Genomic DNA, 17,498 nt, shown 5'->3' with positions numbered 1-17,498 from the left:
TCACGGTCCTGTTCGGGGCCGGGGGGCCGGGAGCGTATCAGCGGCGAGGGGGGGCGGTACTTCCGTCAGGAAGGCCCAATCGCAGCAGTAGGGCTGTTTCTATAAAGGCTTGAGCCTCGCGCCCCTCCATTCTTTCCCGTGGGCGCCTTGGGTTGAGGTCGTGTCCTCGCTGGGCCCCCAGCCTCCGGCGGTGCCTGGCCTCTCCCGCCCCGGCGGAAGGTGCGAACCCCCCCAGACCTACTTCTCCCTGCAGGTGAGGCCGGGCCGGGCCTGCTGTCCCCTATGCCCCTTGGAGCCTGTGATGAGTCGCTTTTTACTTCTGACACCTCGTATGAAAACTGCACGTGCAGTCTGATTATTTTGCAAAACTGAGGCTTCGGGGCGTGCCCCGGGTGACGGGAGGGGGCCGGGGGCGCCTTGTCCGAAAGCCGGGAATGGGCTCTGTCTCCATTTGGACGCTGTCTCTCTCCTTCCAGGGCGGCGGGTGACCCGACTGGAGGCCCTGATCCAGAGTCCAGGTCTGTATCTGAAGTGCGGCAATAAAGGTGGTGAGTCGATGGGCGCGCAGGTGTCTTTATTCTCCTGCGCGTTTGACCCCAGGGGACCGGGTGGGGCACCTGCTCGCCCCTGGGCAGGCATGAGACAGGGCAGAGAGGGATGTGTGTACAGGGACTAATCCAGGCTTGTCTCGAAGGCCAAAAACAACGGGTTTTTGTTGTTCGTTTTGTTTCGCCTGTGGCTTGGGTAGTTCAGGAACTGTTTAATAACTCACTAGCCGGTGCTGGAGTCCTGTTTCTTCCCCGTTGCTCTCTAGACCGCTTTGGGGTTCCAAGCAGCCTAGTGATGGGGGCTGGGGCGGTCTCCTGAGTGTTAAAGGCCACCCATACTTTGCTGAGGGGCCTAGGACAGGTTTCTTTCAACAGAAAAGACAAGCAGTCCAGAAAACACAACTTTATTCACTAGAACTGAAAACAAAGGCTCTTATTCTAAAGACTGACTTGAAGATTTCCGTACAAGGTGGAGCGTGCTACCAGCCCCCTGGCTTGCCCTGACTGAGCACAGGCCTCCCCGGGGCTGGCAGTTCTCTCTGACTTTTCTGTGATTTCCCACATGCTGTTCTGTATCACAAAGCCACAACCGTGGCGTTCTTCAAGGTCGTGTGGAAGGAAGACCCGTTGATGTCTGAACCAGAGTCTCCTGGCAGGTGAGCTGGGAGCAGATGGCTCTGGTCCTTGCGGCACAAATGCACGATGCGATGATTTGCGGCGAAGCCTTCTGCCCCAGGCGTGGACAGCAGTCCTGCCTTACCCTGCCTGGGCACGTGCGCAGCTGAAGACCTGGCTTTCTAAGGGGTTAGGCACTCACTGTACACGTGCTGGCACTGGGGTCTGGCTTCGGAGCTGGGCGTGTTCAGGAGGGGGCAGCAGGGCGCCGTGGCTTGGGACTGGCACCCCTCACCGTCTGTGCATGGCGAGCCCCCCCCCCCCCCCCCCCCGTACAGAAGACCACGGCTCTTCTGCCCAACCTTGGCCAGGCCCTCGGGCAGCAGCAAGTTAGCGGGGCTGCAGACCTAGTGGCTCCTAGAAGCCCGCTGGGACTGAGGCTCTGGGAAAGGCAAAGCTCGGTCTGTCTGGGAGCCAAGAAACAGACACCCTGGGGTGACTAAACCAGGGGGACCCTGTAGACCCTCCATTCGGCCTTGCAGGGGCCTCCCAGAGGATGTGCAGTGGCATTGCCCAGCCAGGCTTAGGGTCTGCAGCAGGAGGTGCCTTGACCCTCCCTCTTGACGTAGTCGTGCAGCCGGAAGTGGGGTTCACTGGGGGCCTTCATGGAGCGCTGCTTCAACTCCCTGTGGGGTGGGGGTGACCGTGGAACAGAGAAGCCTCTACCCCAACAAGGGGTCCGGGTCTGAGGGCTCCTGCTGAGTGCCAGGACTTACTTTGCTATGGCTGTGAAGGCCAAGTCCACGTTGAGGCCTGTCTTGGCGCTGGTCTCCATGAAGGGCAGCCCGTACTCCTGCAAACAGCCGCTGCCAGCCTGGTGGGGACAGCCCCAGGGACAGACACCCCCGGCCACCCACCTACCCTGGCTCACCTTGGCTAGCTTCTCCCCATCCTTCCTCTTCACGACACGCTCCTGGGCAGAGTCCACCTGGCACAGGGGTTTTGGTGAGAGCTGACCCAGGGCTTCCCTCTTCTCCCCACACCTGCCCTGTAGAGCCAGGGTGGAGACGACAGGCTGGGGTGCTCACCTTGTTGCCCAGCAGCATGAGCACCACATTATGCTGGGCATACTCTTGGATCTCGGTCAGCCAGGCCTGTGGGGGAAAAGCTAAGACCAGCCCAGAGGCTGGCACTTGTCCCTTGTCCCTCCAGGCTGTGCTGCAGAGTGCCTGTTAGGCTCAGACTAACAGGCCAGGCACCACTGACAAAGACCTTACTACCCAAGGTGCTGGACTGATGGAGCTGGAAGGTCCCCAGACCCCATTCAGCCTACATAGGGACCCTGAGCCACCAGGGGGGCCAGCTTTCCCCACTGTCCCCAGGATCCTCAGCCTCTGCCCGCCCCCAGGAAGGAAACCACTGACCTGGATATTGTCAAAGGAGGCCTTGTTGGTGACATCATAGAGCAGCAGCAGTGCTGGGGGCAGAGAACCAGTGAGGACATCTCCAGGGCACACAGCGGCTTCCTGTCACCCAAACCCTTGTGCATCACAGCCTCCACACTTCCTGCCATGCTCAATCCCAGGGTACCTTTCTTTTTTTTTTTTTATTCTTTTTTTTATAAGATTTATGTATTCATGAGAGACCCAGGCAGAAGGAGAAGCAGGCTCCTCATAGGGAGCCCAGTGCAGGACCCGGTCCCAGATTCCAGGATCCCAACCTGAGCCAAAGGCAGGCATCCAAACGCTGAGCCACCCGGGCATCCCAAGGGCACCTTCCTCTGAGCAGAAGCCAGGGGAGCAGGGTGCCCACAGAGCATAGCCTCTGATTCCCCCAGGGCTGGCATCCCACGCCCACAGGCTCACCATGGGCGTCGCGGTAGTAGGCGTGGGTGACGCTGCGGAACCGCTCCTGGCCAGCTGTGTCCCAGATCTGCAGCGACAGGCACATCCAGGAGTCTGGGCTGCCAGTGTCTCCTTGGTGTTCCTACCTACCCTCACCCCCACCCCCATCTCTCACCTGCAGCTTCACCTTCACGCCATCCACATCCAAAACTTTGTTCTGAAAGACAACCAGCCAGCTCCACTGAGCCCAGCCGCCAGCACTGCCCCAGGCAGCAGCTGGGGACAGGGCCCCCGCGGTGGGGGAGACCAGCAGGCTGGGACGGAGCCTGAGATTGAGGGGCCCACTCTAATCCTGTCTGCCCCTCAGCTGGCTGGGTTCTCCCATTGAACTCCTTTGCCTCCCTGTACTTACAAATAAGCCTTTCCCTTGAACCCAAGTCTTGAGATCCAGCTCTCCCCACCCTCACTCCACCCCTGCAGCTCCTACACTTCCCCCTGGTGAGCCCCTTCTGGTGCCCAGGGCCTGGAGGATGCCTGGGCCCCTCCCACTCTGACTGCCATCCTAATGGACTTGGAGGTGGTTGCCCTTCATGGCCAGCTATCTGGGCCAGGTGTGCTTTCTCTGCCCACCTCTGAAGCCTGGCACACGGCCCCACCAGCTCTACCGCCTTTATAGGCCCTTTGCCACCACCCATCTCAGTCACCGAGTCCTGTTGTTCTGGCCCTCCCTTCCCTTACCCAGCACCTATCTTGGTCTGGCCCAGCCACCCACCTTTTGCCAACCACACCCACTCCCTATACCCTGGCAGACCACAGACCCCCTGCCACAGCCCCCCTGATGGGCCATCAGCTCCTCACAGCTCTACATATGCTGCTCCTTTTGCTCAGTCACCCAGAGCAACTTAATCTAAAGTTACTGTGGTGTAACTCCAGGCCCATTACTAACGTGGGGCTCAGTTTCCCCATCCACAAATGGGGGTTTCAATGGCTTTATGAGCAAGTATGCGCAGAGCATTGAGAACTATATCTGGCCTAGGATGAGAGCTGTTCTAATTTAAAAGCCTCTTGGGATGCCTGAGCAGCTCAGCAGTTGAGCATCTGTCTTCAGCTCCAGGCGTGAACCCCCATCCTGGAATCAAGTCCCGCGTGGGGCTCCCTGTGGAGAACCTGCTTTCCCTCTGCCTGTGTCTCTGCTTCTCTGTCTCACAAATGAATACAAACCTTAAAATAAAGGCCTCTCTTCCCCGGGGGAGAGCAGCACCCTGAGGACAGGGCCCAGCACAGTAACCACAGAGCCCTGGTATGCAGTGAGTGCTCCTTGTTTGCTGGCTGGTCATGGTCCCTCACTAGGCCCTCCCAGCTCAGGGCTAGTGGCAGGGAGTGGCCCAACCCCACGGTTCCCATCTGCTGTGGTGGGGGTGGGGGCCTGCTAACTCCCAGCGGAGGCTCCTGGCAGCTGGAACGGCACCACCTCCCTCTTCCCCAATCTCCTGCTGTCAGGGTGCTTCTAGGTCTCCCAGGAACCAGTGGCACAGCCATCTGCCAGGCTGAGGAGGCTGGGGAGGACACCAGCCTTCACTGGCACCTTTGAGCAGGGGTGTGAACTGAGCGGCCTCACCTCCCTCAGAGCCAAGAGGGAGGTTAGAGGGGGGAGGTGGGGCCAGCACAGGCAAAGGGTCACCTGTCCACACCCCACACTGTGCCTCTCGGACACCTGACCCCTTACTAAATCTCAAAAGACTTGAGAGGACCTGGGCCCCCAAGCAGGGTAAATGGCCCCCAGACGGGTGGGAGCCCCTTTTCCGTTCCTAGGATGGGCCTCCCTCCCAGCCTCCCGCCAACTGGGTCTAATTAAAGGGTGAGAAAAATGCAAATTTGGGATTTGTCTAGAACATACCAGCACCTTGGCAAGGCACTCAGAATTCAGACTTGGTGGGTAGAGGTGGGGGCTCATGCTGGAGCCCCACAGGCCTAAGGCTATGGCCCTCATCATTCCTTGCCGACCCCACAGGCTGTTAGGGTGTCGGAGTGTGGGGAGCCCTGAAACCCAGGGACACAGCCCTCCTGTTGGGGGCAGTATGAGAGGGGGCTCTGGCAGGGGAAACAGCCAGGTGGCAGCACTTACTGTGAGCCTCCTCGCCCAAGGGCAGGGACCTCCCTCCAGGCATTCCACCTCAACCACCCTGAGCCCGAGAGCCAGGTGGTGCAGGCAGGAGCTGCCCCCGCCATGAGCCTGTGGGTGTCCCAGGGGTGTTGTCAGAACTCCGTGAGCTGGTGGCAGGGGCCCAGGGCACAGCTGGGTCAGCTCAGCGCTGAGGACATCAGCCTCTGCTCTCACCCGGAAGTCGATGCCCACGGTGGAGATGAAGGTCCCTGCTAGGAAAGCCCCATCCTTGAAGCGCACGAGCAGACACGTCTTCCCCACGCCTGAGTCCCCCACCAGCATGACCTGGAGCGAGCGGGAGGGTCAGGTGTTAGGGACCGAGGGGCCCAAGGTGCTGGCCCGCCCAGCAGGCTGTCTGCTCTTTCCTGAGCTGGCCTGGGCAGGAGTGGAGAAGTGTCCCAGGCCTGCGGGTCCACAGGAAGGACGTGGGAGCGCTGGGGCAGCCAGGATCCCTGACGGCCTGGGCCTCCAGGTCTACCTCCACAAGGTTCTGTACCTCTCTATCAGTGGGGAACGGGAGCAGCTGCCTCCCTCCAGGGCCCTACCTAACCTCACCCCCAGGCCCTGGACACCGTGCTTGATCTGGAAGGGGAGCGTTTGGGGCTTGGCGGGGAGCAGAGGCTGGGGGCTGGGGACCTTCTGAGAGGCCTGTGGGGGTCACTGTGCCAGGGGGCTTCTTCTAACCCCAGTAAGACTGGAGGAATTTGCCACGTAAGGTCAGATCTTGGCGTGCGCAGGTGCCCAGGTCGGTCTGGGGACAAGGAGCGCCAATCAGGGCCCCCCTCCTCCACACCTCCCCCAGCCTGTTGTCAAAGGCCCCAAAACCCAAAGACAGTCCCCACAACCCCTCCACAATCCAAAGGCGTTTGCCTAGGCCCGAAGGAGGCCCCAGTGTTGCCCACCAGACTGGCAGACCTCTTCCTAGTCTCCTCCTTCCCCCCAAAAGAGGAGACCTACAGCCCCTGGGGTGAGGGAAGGCAGCATATGGGATACGGTGAGCCGGGGCCCGGGTGGGTGCGGCGGCATAGGGAGCGGGGAGGGAGCCCCGGCCAGGTCCGGGACCCCCTGTCCGGCCGCCAGCTGGGGCGTCAGGGGGCAGGCCTTGCCAGCCGTGGGCTCCCTGAAATCCGGGTCTGACAGCTGTGCTGTACGCGATGCGCTGTGCGGGCTCCTGGCCCAGGACCCGCAGGGCCCTCCGTCCCCTGCCGACCCCTCCGCGCCCCGCTCGGGCCCAGCGCCACCTGCTGCGCTCGCATGGGTGGGGGCCGGCTCACCTTGAAAGCGACGTCGTAGAAGTCGCCGCCGCCCAGCGAGGGCCGGGCGGGCGGCGGGGGCCCGATGGGGCGCGCCGGCCGGGACCCGTTGGCGGCGAGCGGCGCGGAGGCAGCGGGCGCGCTGGCCCCCTTGCTCCTGGGGGTCTTCTTCCTGGACATAGCGGGCGGGCGCTCAGGGAGCTCCCGCTGCAGCCGCCGCGTCCCGGGCCGCCCTGCTCCCCGCGCCCGCCGAGCGCAACCCGGACCCGAGCCCGTCCCTCGGCAGCCACCGCGGCGGCATCGCGGGCGCCCGGCTCCCCGCGCCCGCAGCCCCGCCCCCGCGCCCGCGCCGCAGCCACTCAGGCCCGGCCTCCCGCCGCCTCCGCCAATGGGCGCGCAGGGGCGGGCGCATGTAAATGAGCAGGCCGCCCGGGGGCGGGGTCACGGGGCCGGGGCACTGCCCCAGGTGCGCGGGGTGGGGAGCCTCTGCCCTTGGCTCAGCGGCCCCCTCCCTGCACTGTCCCAGGCCCAGGGGCCATCCCGGGATGGCCCCTGGGCCTGGGACTGCTGCGCTGAGGCAGTGGGACTGCGTGGGGGCAGACACCTGGGGGTTCTGTCCCTTCTCAGCCAGAGACGCCACCTGGCCTGCTGTGCCCCCACTCCTCCCTGTAGGGCAGGAAGCAAACTGGGTGCTCCCGGCGCTCGGCTCAGCTGACAGCTGGTTACCAGAGTTGGGACAAGCCAGCACCCGAGAGCCGCAGGCCGCTCTTCCCCCAAGCTGCCCACCGAGCTGAAGCCCCAGGATCCTCGGGTGAAGGGAAATCCAAGTTACAGCCACATCGCGCCCTCTGAGGGGCCGCTCCCCTGGAGCTGTGCCCTTGGGGGTCTGGGAGGAGGAGGCGATAGGCCCCGCCCCAGGATGTGGCTAGCCCCTTGACCTTCTGGTGCCCGTTCTGGCCCCGAGGAGGCCAGGTGCTGACTGTCCGAACCCCATGCTGGTCCCTGGCTGACCAGTCTCCATAGCCTGACACCTCCACTGGACTGTCTGTCTCCACCCACGGGCCTCTGGGTCTGGAGAATAAGGCTGAGACGGTCCTGGAACACCGGGAGTGGTGAGCCTAGACGCCCCGGGGCAGCAGGTGTAGGCGCTTCTGGGCAGTGCTGGGATCAGCCTCTGCTGCACGCTCCTCTGGCAGCCGGAGGGATGGGCTGGCTGTGCCCCCAAGATATGACACCTGTCACATGAGCCCTCTCAGAGGCCTGAGCCCTCTCCCTAGCATTCCCAGAGCCGAAATAACGATAATGGAAATGGATGGAAGCTGGGGCTTCTAGGGCTCAGGGTCTGGCGGGGCCCTGTTTGGGATGGGCCGTGGGAAGTTGGCCTTTCTTGCGTATCACTGTGTGTCAGGCACAAGTCTTCCTCAAAAGCACCGTGTCAGGTGGGTGGTGCTGTGATCCCAGGATCAGGTGGGGAAACTGATGCCCAGAGAGGGGATGGGAGCTGTCCAAGGTCACCAGGCTAGAAAGTGACAGAGCCGGGATTTGTACCTGGGAACTCGCTCCAGAGAACATGAACTTCCCTGGCAGGGCCGGCCCGGGAGTCCTCAGGAGCTGGGAGACAAACCTGAGGAAGCCTTCTGAGGACCCCCTGGCCTCCTTTCTTGTCTCCTCTGACCCCCACCGCCTTCCTGGCCAATGCCCACTTGTGTGGGTAGAGGGCCTGGAGGTGGGGGTGTTGAGCTCCCACTGCCGGGGCCCCGGGGACTCCAGGTGTCCTATGCTCCAAAAGGCCAATTTCAGGGTGGTTGGCCCAGGGTCTCAGCCAGTACCCCCTGACCCCACGTCCTAGGCATTGGGCTCCCTACTTCCCCCTGCCCAAGGGAAACCAGAAGGAGTTTGAGTGCTCTAGGGGTGGGGGCTATAGGAAGGCAGCCTCCGTCAAGGGTGAGGGCTAGTGCTAATGGGGTGACCAGGAAGAGAGGAGGAGACAGGCATTTCAGAGACCATGGAGAGCCAGGAGAGGAGGGAAGCTGAGCAGCAGAGGAGAAATACTCAAACTCAAAACCTTTGAAACTAGGAGAATACATGAAAAAACCTAGGTCTCTGATTTCTATCAAAAAAAGAGAGTTCAAAAAAAATTTAAAAAGAGAGAGTTCTAGGTCCCTGGATCATGGCATTCCTTTTGCCTCTCTTGCCTTCCAGCACTCCTCCTAATCTTTGATCATTATGTCCCTTGCTTTCTCTGTTTGCCATCTGTCTCAGTCTCAGGAGTGTAAGTTCTCTGGGTACAGGAAGCAGCTTGTATTGGTCACTGCCATATCCCTGGCAGCTGGCTCCAGGCCTCAATAAACTTACTAAATTGGTGAAAGAAATATGAGTTAGAAATGGGCCCCACTTCAGGAGGACACGTCATTGCTCACACAAGGATGAGGCCGAATGTGCTGCAATGTGCAGTGAGGCAAGGCCTGTATAATCAGGTACTGAGAGCAGGTCTTTGGGGAGGAGGGGCATTTGTTCTGGGCTTTGAAGGTTGAACAGGAGTCCAACAGAAGAAGAGGAAGAGAAACTTGCAAGCTCCCAGTGACAGTAAGTGGGCATTTTGAGCGGAAGAGGCCAAACTGTGGTCCAGTTGTGTGGAGGAAATCCAGCCGGTAACACAGGAGAGGGCTAAAGTATAAAGTGAATTTGAACGTATAGCTTAGGCGCTTGGAAATTATTCGGCGAGAAGTAGGGAGCCATACATGGTTCCTGAGCAAAGCAACAGAGGGCCCTGCTACAGGAGTACAGAGGGTGCAGAGCAGTGGATGCGTGGTGCAGGCTATAGACAGGAGATGAGTAGGAGGGGGTGACAGTCACCGAGGTGGGGGGGATGGGGACAGAGGAGACCTCCAAGAAATACAGACTCTGCAGGCCTGGAGGTGAGGCAAGAAAGTCAGAGCCCATGGGGCAGAGACAGTGGAGTGCCCAGGCACACGAAGGACGGCAAGTTCTTTGCTGCCCCTCCCAATCAAGCAGGAGGCCTCTGTCCCCTGCCTTTGGCTCTGTGACTGTTCTGACCAACACATACAGCAGAAGTGACCCCGTGTCCATTTCTGGACCTGGACCTCAGAGACTGGCAATTCCTTCTTGTCTCCTGAACACGCATTCTGGGAGCCCTGCTGCCACACTGAGGAAAAGCCCAAGAAGCCTCATGAAGAATCTCAGGTGGAGAGGAGCCCGCGAGCCGCCTATGGAGTCAGGAAGTCACGCTGGCCTGGGCACTCTGGTTCCGGGGGGATTCCATACTGTCCCCGCCGAGCCCAGCCCGAACTGCAGATTCGGGAGCATTGGGGGGATTTTTTTTTGTTTACACAGCAATAGACAATGAGGACAGGCTGCCGGCTGAGGGGAGGGAAAGGGCCAGCTTGGTGGGAAAGGTCAGGAGGGTGGCCTTGGCTAGACCCCGGATGCCCAGATGGCTGGGCTGAGCTAGAGTGCTTGGGGGGGGGCGGGGTACCTGCAGCCCCCAACCCTTCTGGCATAGGGTCGGCCTGCGCCTGTGTCTCTGCGAGGAGATAGAGCAACCCCAGATCCGTTCCAGCCTCACTCTGGATCCTCACCCCAGCACCCTCTGGTGCCCTGGTTCCCGGGGCCCCCGGCCCTGCCCGCTGCCCTCTGACTTGCCCTTGTGGGTGTCTGGCCCCTTTGTCCTGGAGTGACGCGTGTCATGAGTCCCCAGACACGACAACCGTCTGGGACCTACAGCCTGAGGCTGTCTCTCCAGAGCCCCATTTTCCATGACGGCCAGTTTTGCCCCCACATTGCGCTCACCCACAGACCCCAGGCAGGAGCAAGAGCCCTCATTGAGCTTCCAGGCTCTACTTGAGCCCCCTCCTCAGACCCAGGCAGGGAGCCTTCCCGGCTCCTCCCGCCCCCACTCCTGTGGGTGCTCCACTCGTGTGGGCGCTCAGGGCTTCCGAGGACAGCACCCATCCTGCCTGCGCCTGCCTCCACCAGGCACGGAGAGGGCTCTAGGTGAGCAGGACAGGGCCAGGCTGGACTTTAGGGTCGGTCAGTAAAGACTGGGGGAGCGGCAAGGCTGCCAAGTCCTGTGACCCCAGAGCACCTCCCAAAAGTCAGTCCCAGGGGATTCAGCCCTCTGCAGTCTTGGGGTGGGGGAAACCCTGGCTGGGGATGGTGCCAGCAGGCAGAGGCCCCAACTAGATACCCGTGGGACCCAGGGAATGTGGCATCTCTGGACCTGCTCCCTTCTCCCCAAAACGAGTGGGCGGGAGGAGCTGATCCCTGAGGTCCCTTCCAGCTCCAACACCTTGTGTTCTATGAAATCCACGTGAACGTTGCTATGGAGATGGCAGCACCGAGCGGGAGCAGCTCTGCATTGGACCTCCACCCAGAAGGGAGAGGAGGGAGTCACCCCAGGAAGCAGCGATGTCAGAGGCGGCTCGCCCCTCCCACCCGGGGTGTACCGGGGCCACATTGAGCACCCAGCTCCTGCGAGGGCACACCCACCCCAGCCGCACACCTTTGCTGCACCCAGGCCATGGGGGGCAGGTGGTAAGGGCTGAGGGGCGGCCCTGCCCCGTGGGGGAGGGACTGCGGTGTGAGAGCGGGAGACTTTCCTCCCCACCCCAGCTCAGGTACTCGCGCCTGAGTGCTCCTGGTGGTCTCAGGATGCAAGGTGTGCCGGCCATAGAGCCCAGCAGGGGTGGGGGGTGGGGGGCTGCTCCCCAGTCTAGACTCTACACTGAGGCCCCAGGTAGGCGAGACCTCTGGCTGGAGGAGCACAGAGCAGCCCAGCTGCCCTCTGGCTCCAGGCTCTCCCGGCAGCTTTGAGGGCCCCGCAGGGGAGGCACAGGTGTAAAGGGATAAAACGGATGCCCGCGTAGCCCTGACAACCACTGGAGTCCCAGCCCTGGCTGGCCCTGCCAAGGGCCAAGCGCTCTGCTTGCTGCCTCTCCTTTTTTTCCTTAATTATGAAAGGGATATATGATTTTTGTGGTCACGGCAACAACAGAAGGTAAAAGCAAGGATAAAAGTTCCTGTTCCCCGCAGACCCTGTCCCTTGGGGGTAACCGTTATTCAGTTTGGAAGTGGTGACCGTACGAGTCTCCTGTGGCCGCTGTAACAAATATCTACTACGACAAACACGGTGCCACCACCAAACAGCCCAAATGTAATATCCTACATGCACGAGGCCTCGGGGTAAAATGAGGCTTCTGAGGCTGAAGCAAGTCTGGTTCCTTCTGGGGAGAATCGTTGCCTCTTCAGCTTCTGGTGGCTTCCAGCTTCCCTTGGCACATGGCCACATCCTTCCAGCTTCCCTTCCAGAGTCACTTGAACTTCTCTCCTGCCATGCAGATCTCCCCTTCTAGGGACACTTGTGATCACATTTCGCCCCCCCCCCCCCCCGCCACCGTATCATCCAGGATAATCCCTCATCTCAAGACCCTTAGTTGAATCACAACTGCACGGTCTCTTGCCAGGCAAGGTCACATTCCCAGATTCTGGGGATTAGGATCTGAATCTCTCTGGGATCTGCTGTTTAGCTTTCTAAGCACCATCCAAGTTTTGTATTTTGGGATTTTGTTTGAAACAAAGGCTCTTGGCTGAGACAGACCTAAAAATCACTGGACGATGGATTCCTTTTTTTTTCTGTGCTATCTTTATCCAGTTTGTTTAGACATGCAAATTATGCTTTACTAATTACAGTGCTCTATGCATACGTTTGCATAAAACATACTGAGATGTGACCATGCCCTCTAAAATATAAAATCACCGTTATCTGATCTTCGCACATTCGATAGGATTCTCCCATAAGCAGATCTGGATCAAGTGTCTTTTCCTGGCATGGCTCTGATACATTTTCAATCTCTTCCTTTATGATTGGTCTATTTGAGCTTTTTATTTCTGCTTGAGTCAGTTTTAAGTTTGTCTTGTTCTAAAAAAAAAAAAAAAAGTTTGTCTTGTTCTAACCTATAACGACCCTGTCTAGATGTCAAAACTTTGCAAACAATTGCACATTTTTTTAATTGCACATTTTTTTGGTCATTTTTAACTTTTTCTGTGAATAAACCTGTGTTCTCAACATTAATGGTCTGTATTTTATTTTTATCTCTCAGTGACACTTGCCAGCCGGCTCTTTTTTATTTTATTTTATTTTTTTAAAAGATTTTATTTATTCAAGAGAGAGAGAGAGAGAGGCAGAGACACAGGCAGAGGGAGAAGCAGGCTCCACACAGGGAGCCCAATGTGGGACTTGATTTCAGGACCCCAGGGTCATACCCTGAGCCGAAGGCAGACACTCAACTGCTGAGCCCCCCAGGCATCCCTAAAAATAGCTCTTGATTGTATTAATCAATTCTACTCTTTCTTTTAAAATAACTAATTTATGCTAGTGGGGTGCCTGGCTGGCTCAGTTCGGGGACTGTGGGACTCTTGATTGCGGGGTTGTGAGTCTAAGCCCTACGTTGTGTATTGAGATTACTGGAATAAAACTTAAAAAAATAAAGTGTATAATTTGATAAGTTTTTACATATGCATGCACTTTTGAAATACACTTAAAAATAAAATAACTAGGGCAGCCCTGGTGGCTCAGTGGTTTAGTGCCGCCTTCAGCCCAGGGCCTGATCTTGGAGACCGGGGATCGAGTCCCACGTCAGGCTCCCTGCATGGAGCCTGCTTCTCCCTTTGCCTGTGACTCTGCCTGTGTCTCTACCTCTGTCTCTCTGTCTCTCTCTCTCTGTGTATCTCTCATAAATAAATAAATAAAATCTTTAAAAAAATAAAATAAAATAACTAATATATGCCCTTAGATTTCTAATTTCCTTCTTTTTACTTTGTTTTGGTTTATTTTATAGTTGTTTTTCTAGAATGTTGATGTGAATGCTTAATTTATATACTAATTTGATTTTTTATGCTTAATAATAGAAACGTAATGTTATCAGTTTCTCTCCATGTATAACTTTGCATCCCCCAGATTTGGTAAGATATATGCTCATTACTATCCATTTCTATACAATCTGATTTTAATTTTGATTTTTTTTGCCCAAGCATTACTTAAAAGAGGATATTTCAATTTCCATATGATCAGATTTCTAAAATGAGCTTCATTGAGGCATAATTTAGGTACAATAACATTCACAAATTTTAACTATACAAATTGGTGAGCATTGACAAATAGTCATTTAACCACCACCATACTTGTAATATAAAACATTTTTATTACCCCCAAAACTCTCTCATCCCCTTTGTGGTAATTCCTTTTTCCCCACCTCTTGTTCCTGGTTACCATTAATCTGCTTTTTTGTCACGATAAGTGTTTAGATATTTAAGAAACAACTTTATCGAGATCTAGTTGATATCCAGTCACCGCACATATTTAAAGCATACAATTTGAAGAGCCCCTGGCTCGCTCAGTTGGAAGAGCATGTGACTTTTTTTTTTATTTTAAATATTTTTATTTATTTATTCATGACAGAGAGAGAGGCAGAGACACAGGCAGGGGGAGAAGCAGGCTCCATGCAGGGAGCCCGATGTGGGACTCATCCGGGATCCGAGGATCACACCCTGGGCTGAAGGTGGCGCTAAACCGCTGGGCCATCAGAGCTGACTTTTTTTGTTGTTTAAGATTTTATTTATTTATTCATGAGAGACACAGAGAGAGGCAGAGACACAGGCAGAGAGAGAGAACCGGGCTGCCCCGGCTGCCTCATTTAGTAGAGGGAATAGGACTAGTAGCCAGCTCCTGGAGTTGTGAAGACTCAGAGGGATAAGGCAGCGAAGGAAAGATGGAGAAGAGGGATCCCTGGGTGGCGCAGCGGTTTGGTGCCTGCCTTTGGCCCGGGGCGTGATCCTGGAGACCCGGGATCGAATCCCACGTCAGGCTCCCGGTGCATGGAGCCTGCTTCTCCCTCTGCCTGTGTTTCTGCCTCTCTCTCTCTCTGTGTGACTATCATAAATAAATTAAAAAAAAAAAAAAAAAGAAAGATGGAGAAGTGCATGATGTGCGTTTCCTCCTCCCATCTCTCAGGAAGCTGCCGCCACTGACCTCTCCCTGTGCTCTCTCTGGCTCACCCTCCTCTCCCTCTCTGCTGGCACTCCTCCCCCAGCCGGGAGACCCATTCAAGTCTCCTCTATGTGAAGGAAAAACCTTTGCCACTGCTCTGTGCACCTCTTTCCTCTCACATCTAAGCTTCTGGAAATAACGGGCCTCATGCCACGTCTACACTCCCCCACTTGCCACCAAGCTGCTAGCATCTGGCTTCCTGTCTAACCCCTCCTCCAGGTGCCCTCGGTAAAGACCACGGGGGAACACCACGCCTTGAGCTTTGTGCGGGTTGACACGGCAGGAGCAAGGGACAGGACGACCCCGAGGAGTAGGGGCACTGACGTACATGGGGGCACATGTTCTGCCCGCAGTAGATAGCTCATAAATATGTGTCACCTGAATGTGTGATGCAAATCGGCACATGGCATGGAGCCTGGGGAAGCTTCCTGGAGGAGGAGGCATTTGCTGACCCTGCAAGCATAAGAAATCATGGAGGTGGGATGGGAAAGCGTTCCAGACAAAAGGAACAACGTGGAGAAAGGCTAGGAGGTGGGAGGTCGTAGAGAGTTCTAGAGGCCCCAAGGTGGGGGGGACACGTGGGCCTGTGCAGTGAGGGAGGACCACGGAGGGTTGTGCGGCTGCACCATCCCCAGCCCCTGCCCTGTTCCTGTAGCCCAAGCCCTGCTGGCTTCTCCCCTGTAGACTCTCCCTTGACATCCACACACTGTGCCTCAGTTTCCTCCTATTTCTGGGGGGCTCTCACTCAGACTCTCTCCAAGGCTTCTTTCTTTTCCTTTAGGATGGGGTTCCGTGCCTCTGGAGTTTTACATCTGCCCCAAGTCTGCTCACCCCCTCCCAGCTTCAAACCAGGCCTCCAGTTGCACTCTGGGCATGTTCCCAAGTGGGCTATGGCCGCATGCGTGCAGAACCTCCTCCTCACCTTCCCCTCCACACCCCTCCTCCCCAAGGGCATCTCCACCCAGCAAACAGCTTCTCCATCGACCCCAGCACCCAAACCCCAGGTACGGCACCCTCTGAGCCTCCTTCTCTCCCCAGTCCCAGGGCTCCTCCCTCCCTTCCCCTGCCTTATCCCATCAATCCCACCTGGACTTAGACCTCACACCAATTTTTTCCAAACTGGGTTCCCAAGCACTCCTGTGACTATACACAAAGTTTCCTGAAGCCCTTGGGGCTCGAAGGCTCTAGGGTCCCTCCCTCTTCCCCCCTCGTGTCTAACCTAAGTCCTTCTCCCTACTCAGGAGGAAATTGGCCCAAGACACTCAGAGTTGGAGACAAAGGGCTTTGTGGGAGTAGAGCCCTGAGAAGACCACACTGCCGGAGCTGGACTACACCCGCCAGGTCACTTGGAGATGTTCTGCTTCTTCCTGGGTCATTGGACTGCCAGGACATGGCAAGCTACTTGTTCCTTGTTCATCCCTGGCCATCTGCCTGCACAGGGCGCCCACTTGTTTTTCCCTGGATCTTTCCTGAGAGCTGGCTCTGCGCTGGATGTGATCCTCCCTCAGCCCTAAGACATTGGCTTGCTATTTCTATCACACAGATGAGCACAGTGAGGGATCTGGGTGCCCCTTCATGCCTGGGTGAATAGCAGAGCTGCAGGATGTCCCACAGTGACCCTGCTTGGACTCTCCCAGTGAGAGGTAGCAGGACATGGGCCAAGCGCTTGTGGGTTTAGTTGTTTCCAGCTGGTTTAAGCAGAGAGAACACAGAAAGGAAGTAGTGCAGCCTTGGGATGCAGCCTGCCCCTGGGTCTCAGGACAGTGGACAGGAGCCTTGCCCATGTGCGAGTCTGGGGACTTCTCCCTGAGACCACTGGCCAGCCTAGGTTAGGCATCCATCCACCAGTGGCCCAACAGTAGAACAATTTTATTACTTTTTCATTAAAAGTTGAGATATAATTTACAGGGCAGGGGATCCCTGGGTGGTTCAGCAGTTTAGCACCTGCCTTTGGTCCAGGGCCTGTTCCTGGAGCCCCAGGACCGAGTCCCACGTCAGGCTCCCTGCATGGAGCCTGCTTCTCCCTCTACCTGTGTCTGCCTCTCTCTCTCTCTCTGTGTCTCTATGAATAAATAAATAAAATCTTAAAAAAAAAAAAAAAAAAAAGAGAGAGATAGGGGCAGCCCTGGTGGCGCAGCGGTTTAGCGCCGCCTGCAGCCCGGGGTGTGATCCTGGAGACCTGGGATCAAGTTCCTGCATGGAGCCTACTTCTCCCTCTGCCTGTGTTTCTGCCTCTCTCTCTCTGAATAAATAAATAAATAAATCTTAAAAAAATAAAAAATAAATAAAAAAGAGATACAATTTACATAGCATAACATTCACCCTTTTAAGAGCCCAATTCTATTAAATTTTTAGTATATTTACCAGGCTGTGCAACCACTGCCACTACCTAATTCCAGAACGTTCTCACCATCCCAGAAGCAAACCCCATATCCATTAGCAGTTATCCATTCCCCGTCTCCCGCCCTGGGAGCCACTAGAGTGCTTCATTTTTAGGTTTGGAGGGACGCGCGTGCCCTGGCTGCAGGGGGGCGGCGACGGGGATGGGGCGCTTGGTCGGCGGAGGCGCACCTGGGGCGTCGCCCTGTGACAGCGGGCACTGGCCACCGCGGCCCGGAAGACCGCGGAGCCCGAGCGGCACGGAGGCCGCGGGGTCATCACCGCTAGTGCTTGCCCAGCCGCGACGTGGACCACTGCGGGGGCTGCGGGGCGCCGGCGCCGGGGGGAGGGGGGTGCAGTTGCGCGGAGGCCCCGCCCCCCGCGGGACCAGAGCCCGCGGCCCCGCGACGTCCCGCCCACACCCTGAGCGGGGGAGGGGGCGTGGCCCGATGACGCCCCGCCCCCGCGGAAGCCCTGCAGAGTGAGGGGCGGGGCCTGAGGACGCCCCGCCCCCGAGACCGCCCTGCAGGGCGAGGGCGGGGCCTACTGTCGCCCCGCCCGCGCGCGCCGCCCCGCCCCGCGCCGCTCGGGCTGGGGGGCAGGAGGAGGAGGAGGAGGGGCGGCGGCGGC

General features: G+C 57.6%; 1 protein-coding gene, 1 long non-coding RNA gene and 1 other non-coding gene across 10 annotated transcripts; 2 read left to right on the top strand and 1 right to left on the bottom strand.

The window, feature by feature from the left end:
* Positions 1–95: 95 nt before the first annotated feature.
* On the top strand, positions 96–16,790 carry LOC144318821 (uncharacterized). The gene is made up of 3 exons (XR_013384811.1): positions 96–253; positions 477–518; positions 15,731–16,790. It is a non-coding gene; the product is annotated as an uncharacterized LOC144318821 (long non-coding RNA).
* On the top strand, positions 294–377 carry LOC144319826 (small nucleolar RNA SNORD60). The gene has a single exon (XR_013385536.1). It is a non-coding gene; the product is annotated as a small nucleolar RNA SNORD60 (small nucleolar RNA).
* Positions 937–6,753, bottom strand: RAB26 (RAB26, member RAS oncogene family). Of its 8 annotated transcripts, none has more exons than XM_077906200.1 (9): positions 6,446–6,745; positions 5,346–5,456; positions 3,183–3,224; positions 3,029–3,095; positions 2,588–2,640; positions 2,252–2,317; positions 2,095–2,151; positions 1,940–2,016; positions 937–1,345 (listed from the first exon to the last, which is right to left on the bottom strand). In XM_077906200.1, the coding sequence occupies exons 1-9, from the start codon at positions 6,602–6,604 to the stop codon at positions 1,150–1,152; spliced, it is 828 nt and encodes a 275-aa protein (XP_077762326.1). In that variant the 5' UTR covers positions 6,605–6,745; the 3' UTR covers positions 937–1,149. The 8 variants fall into 8 exon arrangements, with proteins under 8 accessions (XP_077762326.1, XP_077762327.1, XP_077762323.1 ...); XM_077906204.1 differs by having other exon boundaries at positions 1,202–1,849; positions 6,446–6,744; XM_077906201.1 differs by lacking the exon at positions 2,252–2,317 and having other exon boundaries at positions 2,095–2,211; positions 6,446–6,747.
* Positions 16,791–17,498: the final 708 nt, after the last annotated feature.

The sequence above is a fragment of the Canis aureus genome, chromosome 8 (assembly GCF_053574225.1).
Source record: "Canis aureus isolate CA01 chromosome 8, VMU_Caureus_v.1.0, whole genome shotgun sequence".
Classification (NCBI taxonomy): domain Eukaryota; kingdom Metazoa; phylum Chordata; class Mammalia; order Carnivora; family Canidae; genus Canis; species Canis aureus.
The sequence above is the reverse complement of the archived record's forward strand: the minus strand, read 5'-3'. Positions and strand labels throughout refer to the sequence as shown.